This window comes from Staurois parvus, unplaced genomic scaffold (assembly GCF_062004578.1).
Source record: "Staurois parvus isolate SC_StPar_1 unplaced genomic scaffold, SC_StPar_1.0 ptg000292l, whole genome shotgun sequence".
In the NCBI taxonomy this organism is placed as follows: Eukaryota; Metazoa; Chordata; class Amphibia; order Anura; family Ranidae; genus Staurois; species Staurois parvus.
The window spans coordinates 5626051-5651571 of NW_028318088.1; the positions used below are offsets into that span (position 1 = coordinate 5626051).

The 25521-nt window shown below is 41.0% G+C and overlaps 1 protein-coding gene across 1 annotated transcript; it reads left to right on the forward strand.

Annotated features, from left to right (window-relative positions):
- Window positions 1–6408: 6408 nt before the first annotated feature.
- Window positions 6409–25397, forward strand: HACD4 (3-hydroxyacyl-CoA dehydratase 4). The gene is made up of 8 exons (XM_089682627.1): window positions 6409–6662; window positions 10712–10815; window positions 14272–14399; window positions 15496–15608; window positions 19640–19746; window positions 21407–21538; window positions 21614–21705; window positions 24089–25397. Exons 2-7 carry the CDS (start codon window positions 10719–10721, stop codon window positions 21694–21696), a joined length of 660 nt encoding a protein of 219 aa, XP_089538753.1. The 5' UTR covers window positions 6409–6662; window positions 10712–10718; the 3' UTR covers window positions 21697–21705; window positions 24089–25397.
- Window positions 25398–25521: the final 124 nt, after the last annotated feature.

The following is a 25521-nucleotide window of genomic DNA, read 5'->3' on the forward strand; positions in this document are numbered from 1 at the left end:
AGATACATTGTATCTCTCTAACTCCTGGCAATGAGGGGAAAAAAATGTTTGTTAACCACTTCCTGTCCGGACACTTTTACCCCCTTCCTGTCCAGGGCAATTTTCAGCTTTCAGCGCTATCACAATTTGAATGACAATTGCGCGGTCATGCAATACTGTACCCATATGAATTTTTTACCATTTTTTTGAGACAGATAAAGCTTTATTTTGGTGGTATTTATTCACTGCTGGGATTTTTATTTTTTTTGCTATGTAAATGAAATGTCCAAAAATTTTGAAAAAAAGTTTTTATTTATAAAATTTTGCAAATAAATAATATTTCATCATAAATCTTGGCCAAAATTTATTCCGTTTTTTTTTTTTTTAGTAAAAAAAAAAATCCAAATTAGTTTATAACCAAAAATTATCATTTTTAAACATTTTTTTTTACATTTTTACTTTATTTTTTTATATTATTATTTTTTATTTATTTATTTTTTACATACTGTCACCCTAGCAGTACAGTGTCACCATGGGGACACTGTACTACTTGTGGGGGGTGATGAAGATTTTTTTTTTTTTTTTTACACTGATTGCTTTTACACCCATATACAGTTGTGGCCAAAATTATTCAACCCCCAATGCTGTAAAGGGGTTTAGGGACTATAGTGTACATTTGGAATTGTATTCAGAATCAAATCCTACAAGGACGTTGTAACTACCCAAATGCAACTAAAATGACATCAATTGTTTATGTAATACAGTAGTAAATGGTTCTTATGTGGTTTCTTCATTGCCACAATTATTCAACCCCTTAAAGACTACCACTCTGAAGAACAGAGGTTCATACAGGTGCTTTCCATCAGGTATTGAAAACACCTGTGGATGTCACCGAGCAGCAATCAAGCATAATAAGCACCAATTAGGCAGCTTTAAAATGACTGTGATACTCAGCTCCTTCTAGACATTTACTGGTGTGGTTACAAACATGGTGAAGGCAAGAGAATGGTCCAGGAAGACAAGAGAAGAGGTGATTTCTCTTCACAGGAAGGGCAATGGCTATAAGAAGATTGCAAAGATGTTAAACATACCAAGAGACACCTTAGGAAGCATCATTCGCAAATTCAAGGCAAAGGGCACTGTTGAAACGCTACCTGGTCGTGGCAGAAAGAAGATGCTGACTTCGACTGCTGTGCGCTACCTGAAGCGTAGAGTGGAGAGAAGTCCCCGTGTGACTGCTGAGGAACTGAGAAAAGATTTGTCAGATGTGGGTACAGAAGTTTCAGCCCAGACAATAAGACGCACACTGCGTAATGAAGGCCTCCGTGCCAGAACTCCCAGGCGTACCCCCTTGCTGTCTCCAAAGAATAAGAAGAGTCGACTGCAGTATGCCAAAAGCCATGTGGACAAACCACAAAAGTTGTGGGATAGTGTTCTGTGGACTGATGAAACAAAATTAGAACTGTTTGGGCCCATGGATCAACGCTATGTTTGGAGGAGGAAGAACAAGGCCTATGATGAAAAGAACACCTTGCCTACTGTGAAGCATGGTGGAGGGTCAATCATGCTTTGGGGCTGTTTTGCTTCTGCAGGTACAGGGAAGCTTCAGCGTGTGCAAGGTACCATGAATTCTCTTCAGTACCAGGAGATATTGGATGGAAACGTGATGCAGTCCGTCACACACCTGAGGCTTGGGAGACGTTGGACCTTTCAACAGGACAATGATCCCAAGCATACCTCCAAGTCCACTAGAGCATGGTTGCAGAGGAAAGGCTGGAACATTTTGGAGTGGCCATCGCAGTCACCAGACTTAAATCCGATTGAGAACCTCTGGTGGGACTTAAAGAAAGCAGTTGCAGTGCGCAAGCCTAAGAATGTGACTGAACTGGAGGCCTTTGCCCATGAAGAATGGGCGAAGATACCCGTAGATCGCTGCAAGACACTTGTGTCAAGCTATGCTTCACGTTTAAAAGCTGTTATAACTGTAAAAGGATGCTGTACTAAGTACTAAGATTGAATGTCACTTGGGGGTTGAATAAAACTGATAATGCTGTGAGCACAGAAAAGACATTTGTGGTTATTTCATTATAACTGTTATGTTATATTTGTCTGACCTACAAGTGCCTCTTTAATGTAAATGTAAGCAAGATGACTGAATGATCAAAAGCAATGTCAAACTGGCCAAAACACTCAATTTCAGTGGGGGTTGAATAATTTTGGCCACAACTGTAGGATGTAAAAGCAATCATTTCTCTTTCTCTCTGTCTGCATTCTTGCAGTCATTGAGAAGTATTGAGTGAGCTGTGATTGGTCACAACTTGTCACATGGTACAAGGCTGTTGTGAATAGCCTTGTACCATGTGACCTCTGTGATCATTCACAGATTTCACACGTAGTAAGCAGTGATGTCACAATTGACATCATTGCTTACTACTTTGCATGTGATCACTGATTGACCAATCAGTGATCACATGATCGGGACCTCGTACAGAAGTCCCATCCGACGATTGGTGTTTCACTGTGTCCGGAGGACACAGCGGGCATCGGATCGAGGTGCTGCGCGCTCCCAGGGAGCGCGCACAGCTAGAAAAGGCGGGTGCCATTTATGAACGCCAACCCGCCCCTGGACTGCCACCGCCCTGCCATTTATAAAAAGCAGGCGGACGGCAAGTGGTTAATTAACAAAAAAAAAAAAGATAAATAAATATTAAAAAATAAAATAAAAAATAAAGAAAAAATACCTAGATCAAGGTTTTATTTAGTTCAGTGCCAGGGTAAGTGTTTAGGTCAAAGTCAAAAGGTCAGGATTTTTTTTTTCTTTAAATTGGTATCAGTGTCAGTTAGTGTCAGTGTCAGTGTGCTTTAGGTAAAAAAAAAAACCAAAAAACAAAAGGCGCAATATTGTTTCTGGGCTGTACTACAGGTACAAACAACAAATAACATACACATATATGGTATCGCTGCGATCGTCAAGAGCTGGAAAATTTATTTTGGTTTGTTAATTGGTGGTAGGTTATGGTAGTAAGAAGAAACACACAGCTAAATTAAAAAAATATGTATTTTTTTACTATTTTGGGCCAGTGTTCCTTTGATAATAAAAAAAAATTCAGGAGATATCCATTACTATTGCCACCAAATGAAAGACCAATTTGTCCTGAAAAAAAAAGCGGTATAATTCACCTGGATGTACAAAGTAGTTGTGATGATATGGACGGTTTTACTAACACATGTCAACGTTGCAGAATTGTGCTTGTTTTACCCTTAGGCGCAGGGCTGGGAATAAGGGGGTACCACCAGTCCTCCTGTACAGGGCCCAGGCCAGCAGGGGGGCCCAGGCAGCTGCAAGAATCGGATGTAGGCAGGGCGAGTGATCGGCATGGCAGGGGCAATTACTGGAACCGATCCCCTGTATGACTCTGCAGCACCTGAAAGCTGGATTCTTCTCTCTCCCTCCCACTGGCTTTCAACTGCTGCAGAGCCATACAGGGAAACAGTTACAGTAATTGCCCCACCCTGGTGCACCCATCCCCCACCCGGTACACCACACATTTCCCCCTGCTGCCCCCACCCGTGTAATGTTACTGGCTTCCTTCCTCTCATTCCCACTGGCAGCTGCAAGCATACAATAGGAGCCTTCAGGATGGAGAGTGGGGGAAGGGTCTGGTAAATATTCCACATTTACCAGCCCCTTTCTTTCCCAAATGAACACAATGAGTGATTAATATACAAAAAATAAAGCGCAATATTATAAAATAAATAAATATTAAATATGCATAAATCTTGCTCTGTGACAATAATTAAATACTATATAAGTGCATATTCTGTGCTCAAAACGTATTGCTTCAAATACAACACAATAACGCACACTTCCTCATAATAACATGCGTTATCTGAATACTAACCACTGTGCGTTTATCTAATAATAGTGTCCCAATATACGGTGAACCGTCCCCTTTAAGACTCAGTGCTCCAAGTGCTATTGTGCAATATCTCCTCTGTATGTATCTATCCAGTGATATTGTGTGACCCCCAGTGTTAGATCCACCTTCAACACACTTATGCGCTCACCTTGTGGTTTGACCCGAACCGTCAAGTCAAACTGCGCCTTTTCCCTTTAACTGGGGCGGGTATACTGGTGTATCAATCTCCAACTCCTCCTACACCTCCAAACTCCAAAACGCACCACTTGGACGTTGACCCGAACCACCTGGTCAAAAAGGCGCCTTTCCTTTTAACCCAGGCAGGTTTTGCTGGTATATATATCCAACTCCTCCTGCTCTTCCAAATTCCAAAACGCACCACAGAAAATGGAAAAAATGCTCCAGATGGTGAAGTATATCAAATCATTGTAAACTTTATTAAAACTCTTAAAATTTCCCACTCACATTTATTTGTGTCCTTCTGGGACACTACAGGATCAATATCTCTTTGTATAGTCATTTTGTGAATGAAACTGCATTGGATCCCCTATCCAAGATGGCGGAACGTACAATTCCGGTTACGGCTTGACGTCATCGGCGTGCCCTATGCGTTACGTCAGTGACTTCATCAGGAGCATGAGTGATTACCAATCAATCACTCACTATGTTCATTCATAATTGAATCATAGTAAACTGTGTCGGAGGGGCTTGTTAGGTTAGCTGTACGGGGTCCCGTGGTTTCAAACAGCAGCCCTGCTTAGGAGTGAAGGGGTTAAAGTGGTAGTAAACACAAAAAAAGAAAAAAAATTGACCAGTGCAGGTAAAGTCATAATGTGCTAGTATACACCGCAGACTTGCCTGAAAATGAAAATGCTGTCATGGCTCCCAGCGCTTCCATCTTCATAGGCTTGAATGGCTGAGCTACAATGATGTCACTGAGTCAGGGCTCCGTGGCACATTGCTCTGAATGGATGGCATTGTGACATCACCGGCTGCTACTAAAGGATCGGTGCAAGTTTAGGAGATATTTACTGTACTTACAGGTAAGCCTGATTATAGGCATACCTGTAGGTTTGAAACAGCATGGTGGACTTTACTACCACTTTACTACCAGTTTTACCCCTTGACGCCGATGTCACACAAATATGCGGCCTCACAGAACTGGGATTTTTTCCATGGGGCCTCATATTTGCGTACCTGTCTTTCTTCAGGGAGCACGCCACACAGTGCGCTCCCAGCACAAAGACCGCAGTGTCAATGAAAGCCCCAAGTCCTGTTCTAATGATCAAGACCCGGGACTCCCTGATCACATGATTTCGGTGATAGCCGCTGATTGGCTATCACAGTGATCAGTCACTGTACAGCCCGGCGGCCCCCTTGGTTTTTTTTCTCTCTCTATGAATGGAGGAGAGAGATACATTGTAAAAAAAAAAAGAAAAGATAAATAAATATTAAAAAATTAAAATAAAATAAAGAAAAAAATACCTAGATCAAGGTGTGATCTAACTCAGTGCCAGGGTAAGTGTTTGGGTCAAGGTCAGGGTCAAAGTCAAAAGGTCAGGATTTAAAAAAATTGGTGTCAGTTAGTGTCAGTGTGTTTTAGGTAAAATAGACAAAAAAAGAATGTGCACCATTGTTTCTAGGCTGTACTACTGGTACAAACAACAAATAACATACACATTATTATTATTATTATTATTATACAGTATTTATATAGAGCCAAAAGGTTTGCTCAGCACTGTACATTATAGTTGGAGACAGTACATGAGACAGTACAGTAACAAAACAATCCACGAGGGGTTCGAGGACCCTGCTCTTTCGAGCTTACAATCTAGGAGTATATGGCATCGCTGTGATCGTCAAGAGCTGGAAAATTTATTTTGGGTTGTTCTTTGGTGGTAGGTTATGGTAGTAAAAAGAAACACAAAGCTAAATGAAAAAAATGGTTTTTTTTACTATTTTGGGCCAGTATTCCTTTGATAATAAACAAAAAAAAATCAGGATATATCCATTACTATTTACCACCAAATGAAAGCCCAATTTGTCCTGAAAAAAACGCGGTATAATTCACCTGGATGTGCAAAGTAGTTGTGATGCTATGGACGGTTTTACTAACACATGTCAAAGTTGCAAAATTGTGCTTAGGTATTTAGATTTGTTTTACCCTTAGGCATGAAGGGGTTAAAATGTAGTCATATTAGTGCATTTGCAACCCAGCTAAGTAATGTTTGTTATACTTTTCTTTATTTGCACTAACAGTTACATTTTCAGAGATCTTTCTTCTGAAATTCAAATGATCTTTTGAAAGTTTTGCTAATGTTTTCTGTATAATTACTGCCTTTGAAACCTTGTCCTTAATATCTAACTGTAAGCGCAAATAAAAGAAAAGTATAACGGATGTACTCAACTGTGTTTTTCAACTCAAACTATGCGTAAAGCTGCCAAAACTCTGGGAGAAGAGGAAAGTAGGAGGGAGGGGGGAGGAGGTGGTGCAGATTTTAGCTGCTCTTCCTCCTCCTCCTCCACCCTGTCTCCTTCATTGCACTATATAGATCTGCAAGGACTTGTGCTGAGCATTCTATACTAATCTCTGATCACCTCCACTGTCTGCTGCTCTGCCACACAGAATGGCGAGGAGGACATCTCCTGGAATGTGAGGAACATCGAGCTGCCTGCAGGCTGCATCTGAGAAGAGTGGACACTGAAGTGAGGCCAGAACTACACAGCCTATGTCTGGGCAATCACCTGTTAGAGGGGCAACCTGTGAGTCCACATTTCTGTCTGCACTAAGGGGGGGGACTATGGCACGGGTGTCAAACTGGCGGCCCTTCAGCTGTTGCCAAACTTCAAGTTCCATGAGGCATCTTAAAGGTGACAGAAGCATGACTCCCAAAGGCAGAGGCATGATGGGACTTGTAGTTTTGCAACAGCTGGAGGGCCGCCAGTTTTACACCCCTGAACTATGGTATTACTTCTGGTGCTCATAACCAGGGATGACCGGGGTGTTCAGGTCCAAGCCTGATCCCATCAGGAAGTGGTCATCTGTACTGGGCCAATCATCTTCCCTGCCCTGGAGCTACATGTAAGCAAGGGGTAGGGAATGCCTTGACTACTTATGATTGGCCCAGAACTGGTGAAAGCTTCTGATGGGCTCACTCCGGTGGGTTTGGACCAGGATCTGAACACACTTGATTTCTTCCCTAGTCATTACACCATGGCAAGGCACCTGAGGTTTGGCTTTCTTCAAGGCTCACCATACATGTAAGACTACATGGGGGAATAGCCATGGTGCAAATGACAGTGGCAGGTAGTCGCTGGCTGTGTAAACAACCGCTTATTGCTGCGGCCACTGCTGCCCTGTCATTGAAGTGTACAGGGCTCGGCGGCTATAGCTAGCTGCTCTCAGGTGGCTAGTGGCCCATGTGAATGTAGCCTTACAATCTGCCTGCACAATCTTTGTACAATCAACTTTAGATTTTGTAAAACGATGTGGACCGACCTAATCTATCTGATTGATTTTTATCCAGTCAGGCAGAGCCTTGTACTATACGTTGGTAGATCTTAAAGTGTTACTAAACCCACAACAGTACAATCAGTCTGTATATGCAGTAAAGCATGCTTGTTATACTCACTGTGGAACCTAAGGGGTTAATCCTCTGCAATGTGTAAAAAGGCTGTTTGAATCCTTCTTGTCTGTTCCTCCCTTTTTTCAAGCGACCACAACTTATCTCCAGACAGAACCATAGCCATGCACATGCTCAGTTTGGTGTGTATTGCTAGAGGATTTTTTTTTCTTGGGAGAGTGCATGTGAGAGTGCACAGGGCCAATCAACACTGTCCAGACAGGTCAGGGGATTTGTATCCTCCTAGAGCAGAAAGAAAACTCCTCCTACAAGCTTTAGCTAGTGCTGGACTGGACACTGATAGAAGTCACAAGACTGCTCTAACTGCTGATGAGAAAAGGTATTTAGCAGTTTATATTTACTAAAATAATTGCATTTCCATGTTCTGTGTACTGTGAGAAACCAGATATAGTGGGTCCTGGGCTTAGTACCACTTTAAGCTGGGTACACACAGTCCGAATATTGGCTGGCAGATATTCGGGCTGTGTGTATATCAGTCCTTCTGAAGAGATTTGCTGGAAAACCATCATCCGTTCAGCACTCGCAGCCAATGGCTGATTAGTGTGTTCTGGTGGGGAGGGGGTCTTCCCATCCCCTAGTCAGAATATAAAGGTACAGCGGGAGAGATTGCTGTACTAACATCGCTTAGTTGGTATGGTGATCTGTTTTTTTTTAGTTCAGTTAAATTAAAAAAAAAAAAAAAAAGAATGTGTGTAAGGGTCAGTTCTGCTGCCAGAACACAGCGCTGCATACTGTACGTAGCTGAGCTTACTTATAGTTCATACAGCGCTGACAACTGATGCATATGTTGACAAAGGAAATAGTTGATTTGGACAAGCTTGGGGCCAAAACAAGCCAAAGAATGGAGTTAGGCTTTAATATCTTGCCTTACACAATTGAATGTCATAAAAGTGTCATTACACTACTGCTACTACCTTCAGATTACAAAAACATCTCATGGTCTATGCCAGGGGTCTCTAAACTTACTAAACAAAGGGTCAGTTTATTATCCTTCAGACTTTAGGGGGGCAAGACTATGGCCAGTGGGAGAAGGAAATATCCTGGTGTAAGTAACAATGCCCCATCATTGATGTTAGTAAGAGGAATAGCACCCCATCATTGGTGTCTGTAAGAAGAATAGCGTTCCATCATTGATGTTAGTAAGAGGAATAGCACCCCATCATTGGTGTCTGTAAGAATAGCGTTCCATCATTGATGTTAGTAAGAGGAATAGTGCCCCATCATTGGTGTCTGTAAGAGGAATAGCGTTCCATCATTGATGTTAGTAAGAGGAATAGTGTGACGGGAGTGACTTTTGGGGGTTGGGGGACCTCTGTATCATCTCCCCAAATCATTATGTTTAACCCACCCTGTGCCTGTTTAAGGGGTACAGGGTGTGTATGTGAATGTCTGAGTCTTGTGTATAGTGTGTGTTCCTTTGTCTAGGCCACATGGCTGTCCATTGTCTGTTTGCCATGTGCTAACCCCCATTGTGCTGTGTCTTCCTGTCCAGCCAACTATTATGGGATGTACTGTTTGTGTATTGGTGTGGGGGTTGGTCAATGTCCTTTACCATGTGTTTCATCCCATTGTTCTGTGTCTTGGTGGGATGGGGTGGGCTGATGATGTATTTCCTGTTCCTGGTTGTCTTTCCCCGCCCTCTGTATATATCCTGTGTTTTGTGTACAATAAAAAGAGTTGGCTTCCTGTATTAAGCAGAGCTGGGTGCTGTCTTTTTCCTGAGGGATTTCAAGGGTGTGGTCCGTGGATGGTGTTCAGACAGGGGAAGCTGCAGTATAACGGAATATACCCAAGTGCGGTCGGGTACCGGTTCCATTACAAATAGTGCCCCATCATTGATGTTATTAAGAGGAATAGTGCCCCATCATTGGTCCCAGTGAGAGGAATAGTGCCCCATCATTGAAGTTAGTAAGAGGAATAGCGCCCCATCGTTGGTGTCTGTAAGAGGAATACCACCCCATCATTGATGTTAGTAAGAGGAACAGTACCCCATCATTGGTGTCTGTAAGAGAAATAGCGCCCCATCATTGGTGTCTGTAAGAGGAATAGCGCCCCATCATTGATGTTAGTAAGAGGAATAGTGCCCCATCATTGGTGTCTGTAAGAGGAATAGCACCCCATCATTGGTGTCTGTATGAAGAATAGCGTTCCATCATTGATGTTATTAAGAGGAATAGTGCCCCATCATTGGTCCCAGTGAGAGGAATAGCGCCCCGTCATTGATGTTAGTAAGAGGAATAGTGCCCCATCATTGGTCCCAGTGAGAGGAATAGCGCCCCATCATTGAAGTTAGTAAGAGGAATAGTGCCCCATCATTGAAGTTAGTAAGAGGAATAGCGCCCCATCGTTGGTGTCTGTAAGAGGAATAGCACCCCATCATTGATGTTAGCAAGAGGAACAGTACCCCATCATTGGTGTCTGTAAGAGGAATAGCGCCCCATCATTGGTGTCTGTAAGAGGAATAGCGCCCCATCATTGGTGTCTGTAAGAGAAATAGCGCCCCATCATTGGTGTCTGTAAGAGAAATAGCGCCCCATCATTGGTGTCTGTAAGAGGAATAGTGCCCCATCATTGGTGTCTGTGAGGGAAATAGTGCTCCATCGTTGATGTCCATAGCATGAATAATGCCCCATAGTTGGTGTCAGTGGGAGGAATAGTGCCCCATCATTAGTGTCTGTAAGAGGAATAGTGCACCATCATTGGTGTCTGTGAGGGGAATAGTGCCCCATCATTGATGTCCATAGCACGAATAGTGCCCCATAGTTGGTGTCAGTGAGAGGAATAGTGCCCCATAGTTGGTGTCAGTGAGAGGAATAGTGCCCCATCATTGGTATTGCAGAGAGGAATTATGCCCTATCAATGGTGTCAGTGGGAAGAATGGTGCCCCATCATTTGTGTCGAAGGAAGGATTAGCATCCTACCATTGGTGTCCGTGATGGAAATAATGCACCACTGTCGATGTCAGTGGGGGGAATTGTGCCTCGAGGGCCTGATAAAGGCAAGCAAAAGGACACATCAGGTCCCCAGGCCGCAGTTCGGAGACCACTGGTCTATGCTATGGAAGTTCACTATAAAATGGTTTGAATTGTATTAGGGCATTTTATCAGATCTACTAAGGGCCAGGCCAGTTATGAGTGGATGGTTGGATTTTACTGTTTCTCTTTGCAGATCCAGGATGAAGAACTATATCTCCTTTTATTATCTTTTACAATTCTGCGGACATTCCTGGATCTTTACCAACATGACAGCCAGGCTTCTTTTCTTTGGAAAAGGTAGACATTTTGTATGAATCATGTGAATACGGCAGTATTTGTCTTTTATTGTCAAAATTCTCTGATCCACCTATGCTTATACAGTACCTGTTAACTTGCCAGTTGTATCACCTCTGCTGCTGCTGATCTTTGAGCTTTATTCAGTGATAATTTCAAAATTTACATGTTTCTCAGATGTGACAAGCTTTAGTGCAGTCCCATCAGGAGAAAGGTGTTGGTTTGTCCTGGAACAGTTTAGTGGTCCAAAAAAAGTTCACTTTAACAGACCCTACAATACCATTTACCCATTACCAGTCATTCTGAGATCACCTGAACAGTGAAATATGGTTGGTTGCCCTTCCTGACTTGCTGCAGTTTAAAAACTGCTCATTGTCCTTAGCGAAGTAAACTCAACATGAGCTAAGATTGGGAATATGGGAGCTGCCATAACTGACCTCTATCTGAATATGTTAGTTCCCTGGCTGCTATGCTGACCACGGCCTTTAGTACTTTCTGTGTCACTGAGTAGGAAAAATCATGTCGATCAGTAATGTATGAGTTAAGTCAAAATCCCTTATTTGCGAACGTCTTCCAATTCAATGAGCCAAGAAGCTCAGCATGACTGTGTGGAAATTTGTATGTTTGGGAGAACTCAGTATTTAATGTCTCCATGTGTTTCTCATGACATATATCTATTAAATAGCACATCAGTCTGTGCATACAGTGGTTAGGTAAAGTACATTTTAGAATTGAACAAAGGTCTAGAGAAGGCTCGGGAACTTACAGTTACAAGAAAAAGTATGTGAACCCCTTGGGATTACGTGGAGTTTTGCATGAATTGGGTATAAAATATGCTCTGAATGTCATCTAAGTCACAACAATAGAAGAACACAGTCTGCTGAACATAATACTACACAAACATTAGATGTTGCTATGGTTTAATTGCACATAACATGTAAACATTCACAGTGCAGGGAGGAAAAAGTATGTGAGACCCTATCTTAATGACTTCTCCCAGAGTTAATTGGAGCCAGGAGTGAGCCAACCTTGACTCCAATCAGTGTGATGATATTGGATGTGTTGCTGACAGCTGTCCTGCCCTTAAAAAGCACACACCTGTTTTGGGTTTACTGGTTTCAAGAAGCACTGTCTGATGTGACCCATGCCTCGCAGAAAAGAGCTCTCAGAAGACCTACGATCAAGAATTGTTGACTTGCATGAAGCTGGAAAGGGTTACAAAAGTATCTCCAAAAGCCTTGATGTTCATGTGTCCATGGTAAGACAGACTGTCTACAAATGGAGAAGGTTTAGCACTGTTGCTACTCTCCCTAGTCGTGGTCGTCCTGTAAAAATGACTGCAAGAGCACAGCGCAGAATGCTGTATGAGGTAAAGAAGAATCCCAGAGTGTCAGCTAAAGACCTACAGAAATCTCTGGCACATGCTAACATTTTTGTTGACATATCCACAATAAGGAAAACATTAAACAAGAATGGAGTACATGGGAGGACATCACAGAGGAAGCCATTGCTGTCCAAAAAGAATATTGCAGCACGTTTGAAGTTTGCAAAAGAGCACCTGGATGTTCCACAGCACTACTGGCAAAATATACTGTGGACAGATGAAACCAAGATTGAGTTGTTTGGGAAGAACACACAACACTATGTGTGAAGGAAAAAAGGCACAGCACACCAACATCAAAACCTCATCCCCACTGTAAAACACTGCGGAGGGAGCATCATGGTTTGGGGCTGCTTTGCTGCCTCAGGGCCTGGACGGATTGTTGTCATTGATGGGAAAATTAATTCCAGAGTTTATCAAGACATTTTGCAGGAAAATAAACGACCATCTGTCCGCCAACTGAAGCTCCGCAGAGGATGGGTGATGCAACAGGACAATGACCCAAAGCATACAAGTAATTCAACAAGACAATGGCTGCAACAGCACAGAATACGCCTTCTGGAGTGGCCCAGTCAGAGTCCTGACCTCAACCCGATTGAAATGCTGTGGCATGACTTTAAGAGAGCGATTCACACCAGACATCTCAAGAATATTGCTACACTGAAACAGTTTTGTGAAGAGGATTGGTCCAAAATTACTCCAGATTGTTGTGCAGGTCTGATCTGCAACTACAGGAAACGTTTGGTTGAGGTTATTGCTGCCAAAGGAGGGTCAACCAGTTATTAAGTCCAAAGGTTCACATACTTTTTCCTCCCTGCACTGTGAATGTTTACATGTTATGTGCAATTAAACCATGGCAACATCTAATGTTTGTGTAGTATTATGTTCAGCAGACTGTGTTCTTCTATTGTTGTGACTTAGATGACGTTTAGAGCACATTTTATGCCCAATTCATGCAAAACTCCACGTAATCCCAAGGGGTTCACATACTTTTTCTTGCAACTGTATGTGCACATGATTTTATGTGTATTGCTATAGCAAAGAAATCATTACAAAAAAAAAGGGACAAGAAGAGACCACAAAACATACACTAGATCATATATGAACTCTTTCCTCTCCATTCTTTATGGCAGAAAGACAGTCCTTTTTCCTTTTGATGTCAAGGATGTAAAGCTTACACCAGAGCACAACCACCACTTCCAGTTGGGCAGCTCAGTGAACATTGCATTCTCTGCATTTCCTTCTGCTACAAGCTCAGTCACTTCAGTGACCATATGACAGAAGGGTTCCTTGAACTCTGTTCATTAAATAGGTAACTGTGATCAGAGAATTACTTTCTTGATCGAACACTAGAGTGCTCAATAATAACTAAAGAAATTGCAGCACATTAGCTAAATGGTAAGCACTTCTGCCTGGCAGTACTAGAGTCATTGGTTTGAATCCCAACCAGTGCACCACCTACCTGCAGTTTGCATGTTCTCCCTGTGCCTGCGTGGGTTTCCTCCAGGTATTCCAGTTTCCTCCCACACTTCAAAGACATGCTGGTAGGTTAATTGGATCCTGTCTACATCAGCCCTAGTATGTGTATGTATGACTGTAAGTTAGGGACCTTAGCTTGCGTGCCGCATGAGGGTTAGGGACTGAAGTGAACGTACAATATATATGTAAAGCGCTGAGTAAATTGACGGTACTAAATAAGTACCTGAAATACACAAACTAGCACATCATGTTTACTCTTTCATTTGAGAAAGAAGAGGAAGCATTCTGCTCCTGTTGCAGAGGAGAAGGTGTTTGAGGACTCAATGTCCTCAATTTCTTTCTCTGTCTTGAATGTGAAATAGCTGAAAAGACCCCTGATATTTCCTAAAAGCCCATTCATAGTAAGTAATTAGATCATTAAAATAAATGTAGAAAATTGTACCTAGGAAAACTTTTACTACTTGTGGTATATGAAAAGCCTCATCCACCTAGGTACAAACTAGAAAGGGTGGAAGATTCATTTACACAAGGATTGTAGTTTATGAGTGCTAAATATGATTACTCTATAACCATATCAAGAAATGTGTTTTTGTCTGCAGATTCTTTTGCCGATACATTTTATACAATTGGGCTAGTGATGCAGGCCTGCCAGTTACTGTCTGTCTTGGAGCTGTTACATGTTTTGCTGGGCATAGAACAACAGCCTTTCATGCCAAGGTTTTTGCAGGTAAGGGATATAATTGGCAGGTCGTTTTGCTCTTACATTTTAGGGTCATGTATGAAACCAGGATGTATCTACCTCATTGGTGGCTGTATGCAAACATACAGTATGTTGGTACCCAGGTAAATTCAAATGGTCCACAAACAAACATGGAAACCTCTTGCTGCCCATTTTTTATTTGCTGGATTATTGGAATACATTACATCAGAAAACTGCTTTGTGTAAATATGCTTCATAATACTATTGTAGAGTAGGAAAATAAAAGACGTATGACATAGCTTGATTTTTTGAGTGTTGTTCCTTATTCATTTAGTGCAGGGTTGTCAAACTGGTGGCCCTCTAGCTGCTGCAAAACTACAAGTCCCATCATGCCTCTGCCTTTGGGAGTCATGCTTGTAACTGTCAGTCTTGCAATGCCTCATGGAACTTGTAGTTTGGCAACAGCTGGAGGTCTGCCAGTACACCTGTGATTTAGTGGGTTATGAAAAGCTTAGTTTTTTTTTTCACTTCGGCAGCGAAGTGTCACTTTTCAGAAGTCAAAGCAATGCAGCTTTCAAACATTTCTGGAATATGTTTTTAAACCCTTATCTTCTGAATCCATTTTCTGCAGATCATCAAACTTACAACCCAGTGTTACCCAACTAAATGCAATGCTCACAACAAGCTGAACAAAGTAGCCATACTTAATAAAAAATCAGAATATGTCATTCTAACAGAAGACTAAAGCAGGCTGAAAAATACATTATCAGGGACAGCAGATTTACTGCCTGGCTTGATCTTTATAACATATTATGAATACTTTCATAAGATACGAAGAGGAAGAAACTTGAAAGCATTTTAAACCATATATTTCCTCGTCTTTCAAATGAAGAAGTACTCTTAAACCGTCATATATTTAGCATTTGGTTCTAATAATATTACATGTCATAAAATGTATCCAACACATGTAGAAAAAAGAACAACTGCTGGCCTGAAGCTTGAAAATGCTTGTTATATCCCAGAATTAACCCTTCCAATGCTAAATTAGGTGCTCAAAGTCACATTACTTGGAGACAGATGTCAGGTTGCATATGACTGTTACACAATTCAAATTTCTTTACAGGTAACAGAGAGGTTGGTTATCCTGTTTGTGGTCATCAGCAGCCAGGAAGAAATGCAGAGCAAATGCATAGTGTGTATTCTCTTCTTTCTGTGGAACCTGTGGGATGTTGTAAGGTAACAGTACATTGTATCCTATGCTAATCATTTTCACAGCTTTAACATCAGGCAAATATATGTACCACTGTTCTGGTCATACTGCATTGGCTCAAAACTTCATTTAGTAACTATTATACCTGAGGTAGGCAACCTTTGAGAGGTGAAGATCTAACTGAACAATGTGAAAGAGATCAAATATCACACGGGTTCGACACTCCTTTTTTAAAAAAAGAAATTAACTAGCAAGGCCTAACTAAATAGTAAGGAAAACTTAGAAAAATATAATAAAACAAATGTCACTGTAAAAATATAAACTCATAGGAAAATAAGGGAGGCGTAGTATGGGATTTATAAGCAAAGGTAAGTTTCACTCCCAAGAGAGTAGAACAGTGATTTCTTGTCATCAGTGATACACAGGTACAGTGCAGCCCAACATCCAGGGAAGGAGTCCCACTGTCATGAATGGTGAGGTACACCGTCACCACAGTCGCGGCAAGGAAACTCCGACCGAAAGTGGAGGAACCAGCATAGAACACATCTACGGGCGGAAGTGACGTCAAAGAACAAGGACCAGTACTAGTGCAGGTAGGCTATGCGCTCAGAGCTCTTCGGCTCCTTCTACAGGACTGGGGGTGGACCTCTGTAGGAAGGGGGCTGTACATCGGTGTCCCATTGGTCAACAAGGATCAGCGGACCAAAGTGAAAGACTATGTGGAGTTAAGATAAAAGGAATGTTTGGGGACATGAAAACATAATATGAAGGAAAAAGAGCAAAAATAAACGAGCAAAAGAATGAGCAACAAAATAATAAAAAAATAAATAAAAATTAATGGAAATATATGCATGTATAAAAACTTTGTACCGCTAGGATGCACTGCAACCAATACATAAGGCTTAAACTTAGACTACCTGAAAAGTGAACTTCGTCAGTCAGTAGAGTAGTAGATGGTGTTAGTAGGACAGTGGATGGTGTCAGTTGGGCAGTGGATGGATTCAGTAGGGCAATGGACTGTGTCAGAGCAGTGGACAATATCAATAGGGCAGCGGATCGTGTCAGAAGTTTTTTTATTTAATTTTTTTCAAAATTCAACTTTATCATTTTTTTTGTAGAATATTGTTTTGGATTATTCTTTTTACAGTTTTTAGGATCCCTGTTGGGGGACTTTGGTGAAATATCAGGGGTCTAAACATATCGCTAATGTTTCACTTTTGAGACAGAGGAAGGGACTGAGAACAGATATTTCCCAGTTCTTTTCTCTGCAGCCTCAGCTGCACTGGACAGTGAATGAATGGGAAGTGCTCTGAGGCTTCCTGTTCATTCACAAACTAAAAGTGCATGAAGGGAAAAAAACCCTTCTCTGTGCAGCAGCTCCACCAGCCCCCCTAATACTCACCTAAGCCACCTCTCCATCCAGCGATGTACACCCTCTCCTCATTGGCCAATGCCTCCCACTGCTGTCAATCACAGCCAGTGAGCCAATAAGAGGGGGAGGGCAGGACCAAGCTTCGGCTCCGTGTATGAATGGACACACGGAGCAACGGGTGCCTCCATAGCAAGCTGCTTGCTGTGGGGGCACCCAACAGGAGGGAGGGGTCAGAAGAGCCGGCGGGGGACCCGAGAAGAGGAGGATCCGGGCTGCTCTGTGCAAAACCAGTTCACACAGCAGGTAAGTATGACATGTTTGTTATTTTTATAAAAAAAAAACAAAAAAACACAGTTGCAAATGAACAAGTCAGTGATTGGTGCCACTGACTGTGTTCATTAATAAAAGGAAGGGGCTAGTAAATTACATATTTTCCGCCCCCCCCTCTACCGACTCTCCATCCTAAAATTGTCCCCCACAGCAACTAGTGGAAGAGGAAAGGAGAGGGGCTGGCAGTACTACAGGGGGTTGGGCAACAAAAGTAGTAGTAGGTATTTAGTGGAACCTATTGGCTGTGTTTTCCTCCCTGCAGCAGCTGAATGTTGGAGGGAGGGAGAAGAGAAGCGGGCATTAACTTTCTGCAGGAAAGAAAATACAGCCGATCGGTTCCACCGCCCATCCTCTCCACCTTCTGGGGTTGGCAACCCAGAGATGGAATCTACCCCGCCAACTGCCCTTGATTGAAGGGTTGCTGACCCCCATATTAGACACCAGTGGCTATATACCAAAAATGAGTAATACTGTAAACCTAAAACTGTTATTTGCCCTGTTGTGATCATAAATGTGTATGGATTATGTGGTTCAAAAACAAGATGGTGGTCACAACCTTATTATTAATGCCATACCTTTATTGCACAAGTATGTATAAGCCATGAGTAAGAACTGATCCAGAACAGACAAGGTAAGTGCTCTGTGCTAATATTTCATGGGGAACCCCCCATGGCATCGTGAACAATCAATTCTATTGAATCATGCTGGACTTTTCAGCAATGATACAGTGCCTTGAAAAAGTATTCATACCCCTTGAAATTTTTCACATTTTGTCATGTTACACAAAAAATTTTAATGTATTTTATTGGGATTTTATGGGATAGACCAACACAAGGTGGCACATAAATGTCAAGTGGAAGGAAAATGATTAATGGTTTTCAAATTTGTTTTACAAATAACTATCTGAAATGTGTGGCATACATTTGTATTCAGCCCCTTTCACCTTTCACTGCAATTACACCTGCAAGTCTTTTTGGGGATGTCTTCACCTGCTTTGCACATCTAGAGAGTGAACGTTTTGCACATTCTTCTTTGCAAAATAGCTCAAGCTCTGTCAGATTGGATGGAGAACAATTTTCAAGTCTTGCCACAGACTCTCAATTGGATTCAGGTCTGGACTTTGGCTGGGTCATTCTAACACATGAATATGTTTTAATCTAAACCATTCCATTTTAGCTCTGGATGTATGTTTAGGGTCATTGTCCTGTTGGAAGGTGAACCTCCAGCCCAGTCTCCAGTCTTTTGCAGACTCTAATAGGTTTTCTTCTAAGATTGCCCTGTATTTGGCTCCATCCATCTTCCCATCAACTTTGACCAGCTTTCCCCGTCCCTGCTAAGGAATAGCATCCCCACAACATGATGCTGCCGCCAACATGTTTCACGGAGGGGATGGTGTGTTCAGGGTGATGTGCAGTGTTAGTTTTCTGCCACACATAGCGTTTTGCTTTTAGGCCAAAAGGTTCAATCTGGTCTCATCTGGCCAGAGCACCTTCTTCCACATGTTTGCTGTGTCCCCCACATGGCACCTTGCAAACTGCAAATGGGACTTCTTAAGGCTTTCTTTCAACAATGGCTTTCTTCTTGCCACTCTCTCAAGAAGGCCAGATTTGTGGCGTGCGCGACTAATAGTTGTCCTGTGGACAGATTCTCCGACTTGGGCCTCTTGGCTGCTTCTCTGATTAATGCTCTCCTTGCCCGGCCTGTCTGTTTAGGTGGATTGCCATGTCTTGGTCGGTTTGCAGTTGTGCCATACTTTTTCCATTTTCGGATGACGGATTGAACAGTGCTCCATGGGATATTCAAAGCTTGGGATATTTTTTTATAACCTAACCCTGCTTTAAACTTATCCACAACTTTATCCCGGACCTGTCAGGTGTGTTCCTTGGCCTTCATGATGCTGTTGGTTCACAAATGTTCTCTAACACACCTCTGAGGACTTCACAGAACAGCTGTATTTATACTGAGATTAAATTACACATAGGTGGACCCTATTTACTAATCAGGTGACTTCTGAGGGCAATTGGTTTTACTAGATTTTAGTTAGGGGTATCAGAGTAAAGGGGGCTGAATACAAATGCACGCCACACTTTTTGCATATTTATTTGTAGAAAATTTTGAAAATCATTTATCATTTTCCTTCCAATTCACAATTATGTGCAACTTTGTGTCAGTCTATCATATAAAATCCCAATAAAATACATTTAAGTTTTTGGTTGTAAATGTGGAAAATTTCAAGGGGTACGAATATTTTTTCTGGGAACTGTATGTGAACAACGACAATCAACACAATCATTTAGTTTATGGCAAATGATCTCATACTGAAAGGTTTTCTGGTTATTGCTTGTGTCTTTACAGATACCCATACCATCTGTTATCAGCAACTGGAACAGAGTACCGAGCTCTTTCTTGGCTCAACCACACATTATGGATCCCAGTTTATCCACTGTCCTTGCTGGCTGAAGGTAAATTTATTTTACTGAACTTACAATATGTTCTGTAAGTGGCTTTAATAAATCTCAGCAGTCTCTGTTTTGTTTTATTTTTCTAAAATGGGGAAATACAGCTTCCTGTATTTTCCAATCATAAAGAAGACAGCAGGAAGAGACAGTTTCATATTGTTGAAGTAAACTTGTCACAAGGAAAATATGGGGTCTACCATTGCTAAATTCTCCTTTTGATCATGATAGTTGTCTGTTGTTGATGCAAATGTTTTAATACGGGGTCACTGACCTGGAACAAGTTTACAGCTAGAAGAGTCAGAGAAAAGCCAAAAATCCTGATTTGCATACTTATTCCAGGTCTTTGGTAATCCAAAGTTTTCAATAGGCTTTGGGTTACGCAGACAATTTGCATTTTTAAAATGAAAGTCAGTAATGGCAGCCTGTATTTCTTCTCAGGACCAGCCTCGTGTAAAGCCACTTTCTTTAGCAGAGTCCAGCTATCTTAAGAGGGGCTGTGGGTGGTGGGAAGGCTTCCATGTTATTATATGGAAGACCCAGTCAGAGGACTTCCTTTTTCTTGGCAGAACTGTTTAGAACATGTTTGTTGCACAGGTTTCACATTGATTATCACAGATCTTTAGTTTATGTTGCACTTCTGTTTTTTAAATGACAACTGTACTTGAAAGCTGTACAAATGTCAGTCTTAAAGTGGAATTTCACCTTAAAGGGGAAGTTTCACTTTATGCCCTCCTCCTCCCCCCTCCTTTTCTGTTTTTGGCATTTTTTTTTTTTTTGGGGGGGGCAGGTATCTGGTTTTCACATGCACCCACTCCCACTTCTCATTGGATAGCCACAGCAAACCTCTAAAGGTTCTCCCCCTACCCGCAACCTTCTGGGACACATCATGGGTCCCAGATGGTTGCGGGACCATTCACAAAGCGCAGCGTGTTTTGCACACATGCAGTGGGCAGCCGGCTGTGGAGCCGCAAGAAATCACAGCCAGCTGCCCATAGTAAACATGCTGCCACCAGGGTCCCAAAGACCTGCAAAGAAGTGGTTCGGGTGAGTACAGCGCTGGACCCTTGGACAAGTTAGGGTCCTTTTAACAGTCAGCAGCTACAGTATTTGTAGCTGCTGACTTTTAATTAAAAATGGGAACGTCACATCTAAGGAGAGGTGGGGGGGCAACTAAGATAAAAAAAATGTAGACATACTCTTTAAAATGGAACGTCACTCTCTCATTTAACATGGGCTTTTTGTAATCTTTATGCTGCTAGCATTAGTAAATAGATAGGAAAGCATATCATATTTACTTTTTGTTTTTAAATATTTCTTCAGTTACTTCTTGGTTTCCATGCCTAGGCAAATGACATCATACATCTCAGCAGTCTTCAGGAGGGGAAGAAGGGTTCTCAGCTCAGCCATGGACAGTTAGATTCCAAGAAGTAAATGATACATGAATCATCTGCCCTTACTCAAGATGGCCACTGCCAGACATGCGGGGGGGTGTTTTTCAAAATTATTTCTCAGCAAAATAAAGCATGGCGACATGGATGGATGGGGGAGTTTGCGTTGAATATTAAAAAGGATTTAAATAGGATTTTTTGTTTGTGGTGTTCAAATGCAGTGCAGTTCCACTTTCAGTGTGCAAGTGAAATGACTAAAGCATTTGTCTTTGCAGTGTACACAGTCTATGAATCGCTGCCCTATTTTGAATCCCTTGGCACATTTTCCTACAATATAGTGTTGCCATTTGCTGTATCTATTCATTTCCCATATATTTTAAAGGCATACTTGGCTCTTCTACCCGCAGGTAAAGTAACCGGTTGATAAATAGTTTTAATATCTGCTTTGTAAACCAATTGACTAAAATGTAAATATTATTTAGGTATGCTGTACACATGCAGCCATCTCTTTTCTGAAAGAAGACTTTATCTCAAAGTATGTAATGGAAAAATTAAAACAAAATGATATTAAAAGGTAAGTGACAATTCCACAAAGCTATCTAAATGCTGCCGATTTATTTTCAGCTGTCACAAAAAAGAGAATATTTGTTACTTGCTGTTTAACAGTACAAACATTCAATCAAAATCCATAAATGAGGTCAAATGCACTACAGAAACAGTGGCCAAGAGAAAAATTGTATCTAGTTGGAGGAAAGAGAAAGCAGCACTCTTATATGGGCCATGTCACTACAGTTGTCCAGATATAAATGTCACTTACATAATGAACAGTAACATTAACTCTGTCAGAGAAACATCAGGATGCAGCATGCACTTTACAAAATGATATACCAAATCTTATGTTTTAAACACATCTGCTCTAAAGGGGCAACACCTTCTAAAAACCATATTTCATTTAGAGGTAGACTTAGGGCAAAAAAGAGCATGGTAAAAAGTCTGTCACCGCAGGGGCACACAGGAAACAGTTGTTTCCTATGTGTCTCATTCACATTGCAACACATCCTAGCACTGCGCAAAAATGCAGACATGCTGCATTTTATCTCAGCACACCTACCCGAATCGCACTGCAATGCACCGCCTGGCATTGCAGTGAATGAACTGTATGTTTTGTAACTTCAAATGAAGCTCTTACAATACCAAAAAAAAAAAAAAAGGCTAAATCGCAGACCACATTGCCCCCTAACACAGCCAGCAACCGAGAGCTGTCACAGAGGTAAAGAACTGCAGAAGCTCTCCATATAGTGTGAATTCGCCCTAATTCATCCCCCGACTTCTTATCTCGGTGGTTTTTGTAGTTTGTACTCTGGTCCCACTCCTGTTCTATTCTTTCTAATAGAAACGGAGCATATGGAGAAACATAAAACCATCTGATAGTTTTAGTCTCCCAAAGTCTACCAAAAATTAAAATACCAGTTATATTGTTGGGTTGGTGTGAACCTTTTAAATTATATTTTTTATATGGCAAAATTTGTTCTCTGTTGAGGTTTCTTTCTGACGCAAAAATCTGTGGATGACTTAAGTCATAAACATCTAATAATTCCCCAATAAGAAGTATGGGTACCTATGGTTTACCTTTTCCGTATATCAAGCAAAGTCATTAAAAAGGTTAAATCTACCTTTTACAGAAAAATCATAAATGCACATATATTTGCAGAAAAAAAGCACATTTATACTTTTTTGGCACTGGAGCCAGCAAAGCATTCCCTCTGCAATCAGTGGATTGCAGGTGCAATGCCAGGCTCCTGCAGGTTATTTCTCCAGGTCTGTCTGTACCAAGATACAAACTTTGAGTTGTAGAGCTGCAGGAAGTGTTCCATTGAGAATTACCATGCTGCCATGAGGACTTATAATTCATTCTTAGATCTCTAAATGGATGACATAGCTTAGTGGGCGGAGCACTGCACAGCCATACCAATTTTAAAAGTGACAGCTGCTGCTGGGTTAGTCCTATTAGCACATGGTTACACCCTAAATGAGTGCAAAATGTAACATTATGCAAAAGGTGAAGATTGGTATAGCTGGCACTCGTCTTCCCGAATAATAAGCCATATGATGGCTATGACTAAGGCTTATTTCTGAAACTTGTAAGCCATTTTATATGCACATTTTACTCGTTCAATAAAGTTTATTATTCAGGAAGACGTGTGCCGGTTATACCAATCTTCATCATTCAGTTGTATCTGTGTTGGGAAGAAACACAGAGCCAGAGCACCGACATTCCACCTCCGTGGGGAATATTTCTGGGCATAGCACCTACTTGTTCACCATTCTGCAAAAGGTGCAGTTAGCCTTTACACATGGCACTGTGTTGCTCTAAATCAGGTTGCAATCAAGCAATAAAGATTAGGGGGATGTTGACTACAAAGGCCTTTTTGAAAGTCACCACTAATCCTTATGCAGGCCATAGACGGGTCATTTATCGGCCGAATTTTCGTCTGCACGAAAAATCGGCCGATATTCACGCCGTTAGTGGGGCCAGACTGTTAGCCATTTTTGGCGGATCTTCTCATTTAGTTTTACGGCCGTTTTTCGTGGACAATGGTGGCAGCATCAGCAAGGGGGCCGACCGATTTTTCGTTTATCGACCGATAAATGGCCCGTCTATGGCCTGCATTACTCAGGCTGAATTAGCAACATTAAATTAACCTTCCTGATGCTATGTTTCTTTTCTGTTATTTTTTTAGACCGCTTTTTATTTTAGAATTAATCCATAAAGCTTAACTACAGGCACACAATACATCTAACAGGAAACAGCCTAAGTGGTGCTAATACTAAATATCTATTATGTAAAAAAAAAATGTAATGTTAAACTTGCTGGACTGGTTGGATTTTATAGACTTGTTTCTTTTTTTAACCAATGCAACTGTGTAAGGTTGTCTTCCACATTTTTTGTGTCCTAGCTGCATTAAAACAAAGCACTGTAGGAGTGTACAGACTGAAGTTTCATCACGGACCATGTGACTGCTTCTGAACTACAACTCCCAGCAGGCATTGCTCAAGTTCCATGTTGAGTGACAGACAGGGTGGAAGAGAGGATGATGAAATAGGCTAGGAATGTCCCTTACAGTTATATATACAAGTCAGGAAAATCTCTCCATATTTGTCTGTAAAAATGTAATTTACTGAGCAACAATTTGTAATGCCTCCTTTCTAATGATTTACATTTTATTCTGTTAGTGATAAGTCACATTAACCACACACATTACAATGTGATTGTAAAATCTTTAGATTTACCATGCTTTTTCAGTTATTAAGAGTTCTGTTTTAACATTCAAGAACATGACGGATGAGTAATATAAATAAAAGTAGGGACATAAATTAAATATTTCAGTTTGACAGAAGCCTGATAATTTGGTGTCAGAAAAAAAACAAAAAAACAGACAGCACGTGTCAGCCCATTGCTTACATTATTTGTGACGCATTCTGATTGAATAAAAATTTCAAAATAGACAATAACTTTATACCGTTCAACTTTCAGAGATGAGGACACACCCGTACACCACTCTTCCAGCTAGATTTATTTTGCAAAAAAAAATTGGTAAAACTAAAAATGCTTTTTTTCCCTTCATCTTCTTTATATTGGCTTTTTTTTAAAAAAATGCAATAATTTACTACTAAAACTGGTAAGCTGCAATATATTACAATTTTTGGGAATGCTTTTGATATGCTTTAATTTACGATGACACTTTTGCTAAATAGTACATTTTACACATCATACTTAAGAGCAACAGTGACAGGAAAGATGCACAGAGGATTTTTTTTTTTTCCCAAAGGATGGATAGTTCCTCCAAATGGAGGTATGTAACATTCACGTCATTTTAAATATATAAACATGACATACAAACAAGACCCCAAGAACAAGAAGTGGACCTTAAAATGTCAGGTGTGTGTGTAAGCACAAAAGTACTTTTTCTTTTTTAGAATATGTTATTTTCTTAACTTTAGAATATTATTTGTTGCCATGTTACAAAAAAAACAATTTCAGAATTTCTTTATTAGCTTTTATTAGTTTTCTTGGAGAAAGTCCTGCAAAAACAACTTGATCCCCCTTTAAATATATAAAGATGGTGTATTATTGACATCCAAACAAACAAGAATATGGTGTGCAAGGTGTGTTTGTTTATATGTATATGTTTGTATGTATATATATTTTATATACACACATTTTTAAACCGTGTAAACTAAATACAAATAAACAATTTTAGAATATTTTGCCATTTTCTTCATCTTATTATATTATTTGTAACCCTTTTACAATAAAACAATTTCAAAAGAATATAATATAGACTGTGATATGTATCCACTGTTCTGCAAGTAAGGGCTCATGCACACT

Excerpts from the sequence above, each read along its gene's own strand:
- HACD4 (XM_089682627.1), top strand. The coding sequence starts at position 10,719 with ATGAAGAACTATATCTCCTTTTATTATCTTTTACAATTCTGCGGACAT. Across the intron at positions 14,400-15,495 it reads TCATGCCAAGGTTTTTGCAG|GTAACAGAGAGGTTGGTTAT; the intron begins GTAAGGGATATA and ends ATTTCTTTACAG. Across the intron at positions 19,747-21,406 it reads ACTGTCCTTGCTGGCTGAAG|TGTACACAGTCTATGAATCG; the intron begins GTAAATTTATTT and ends TTGTCTTTGCAG.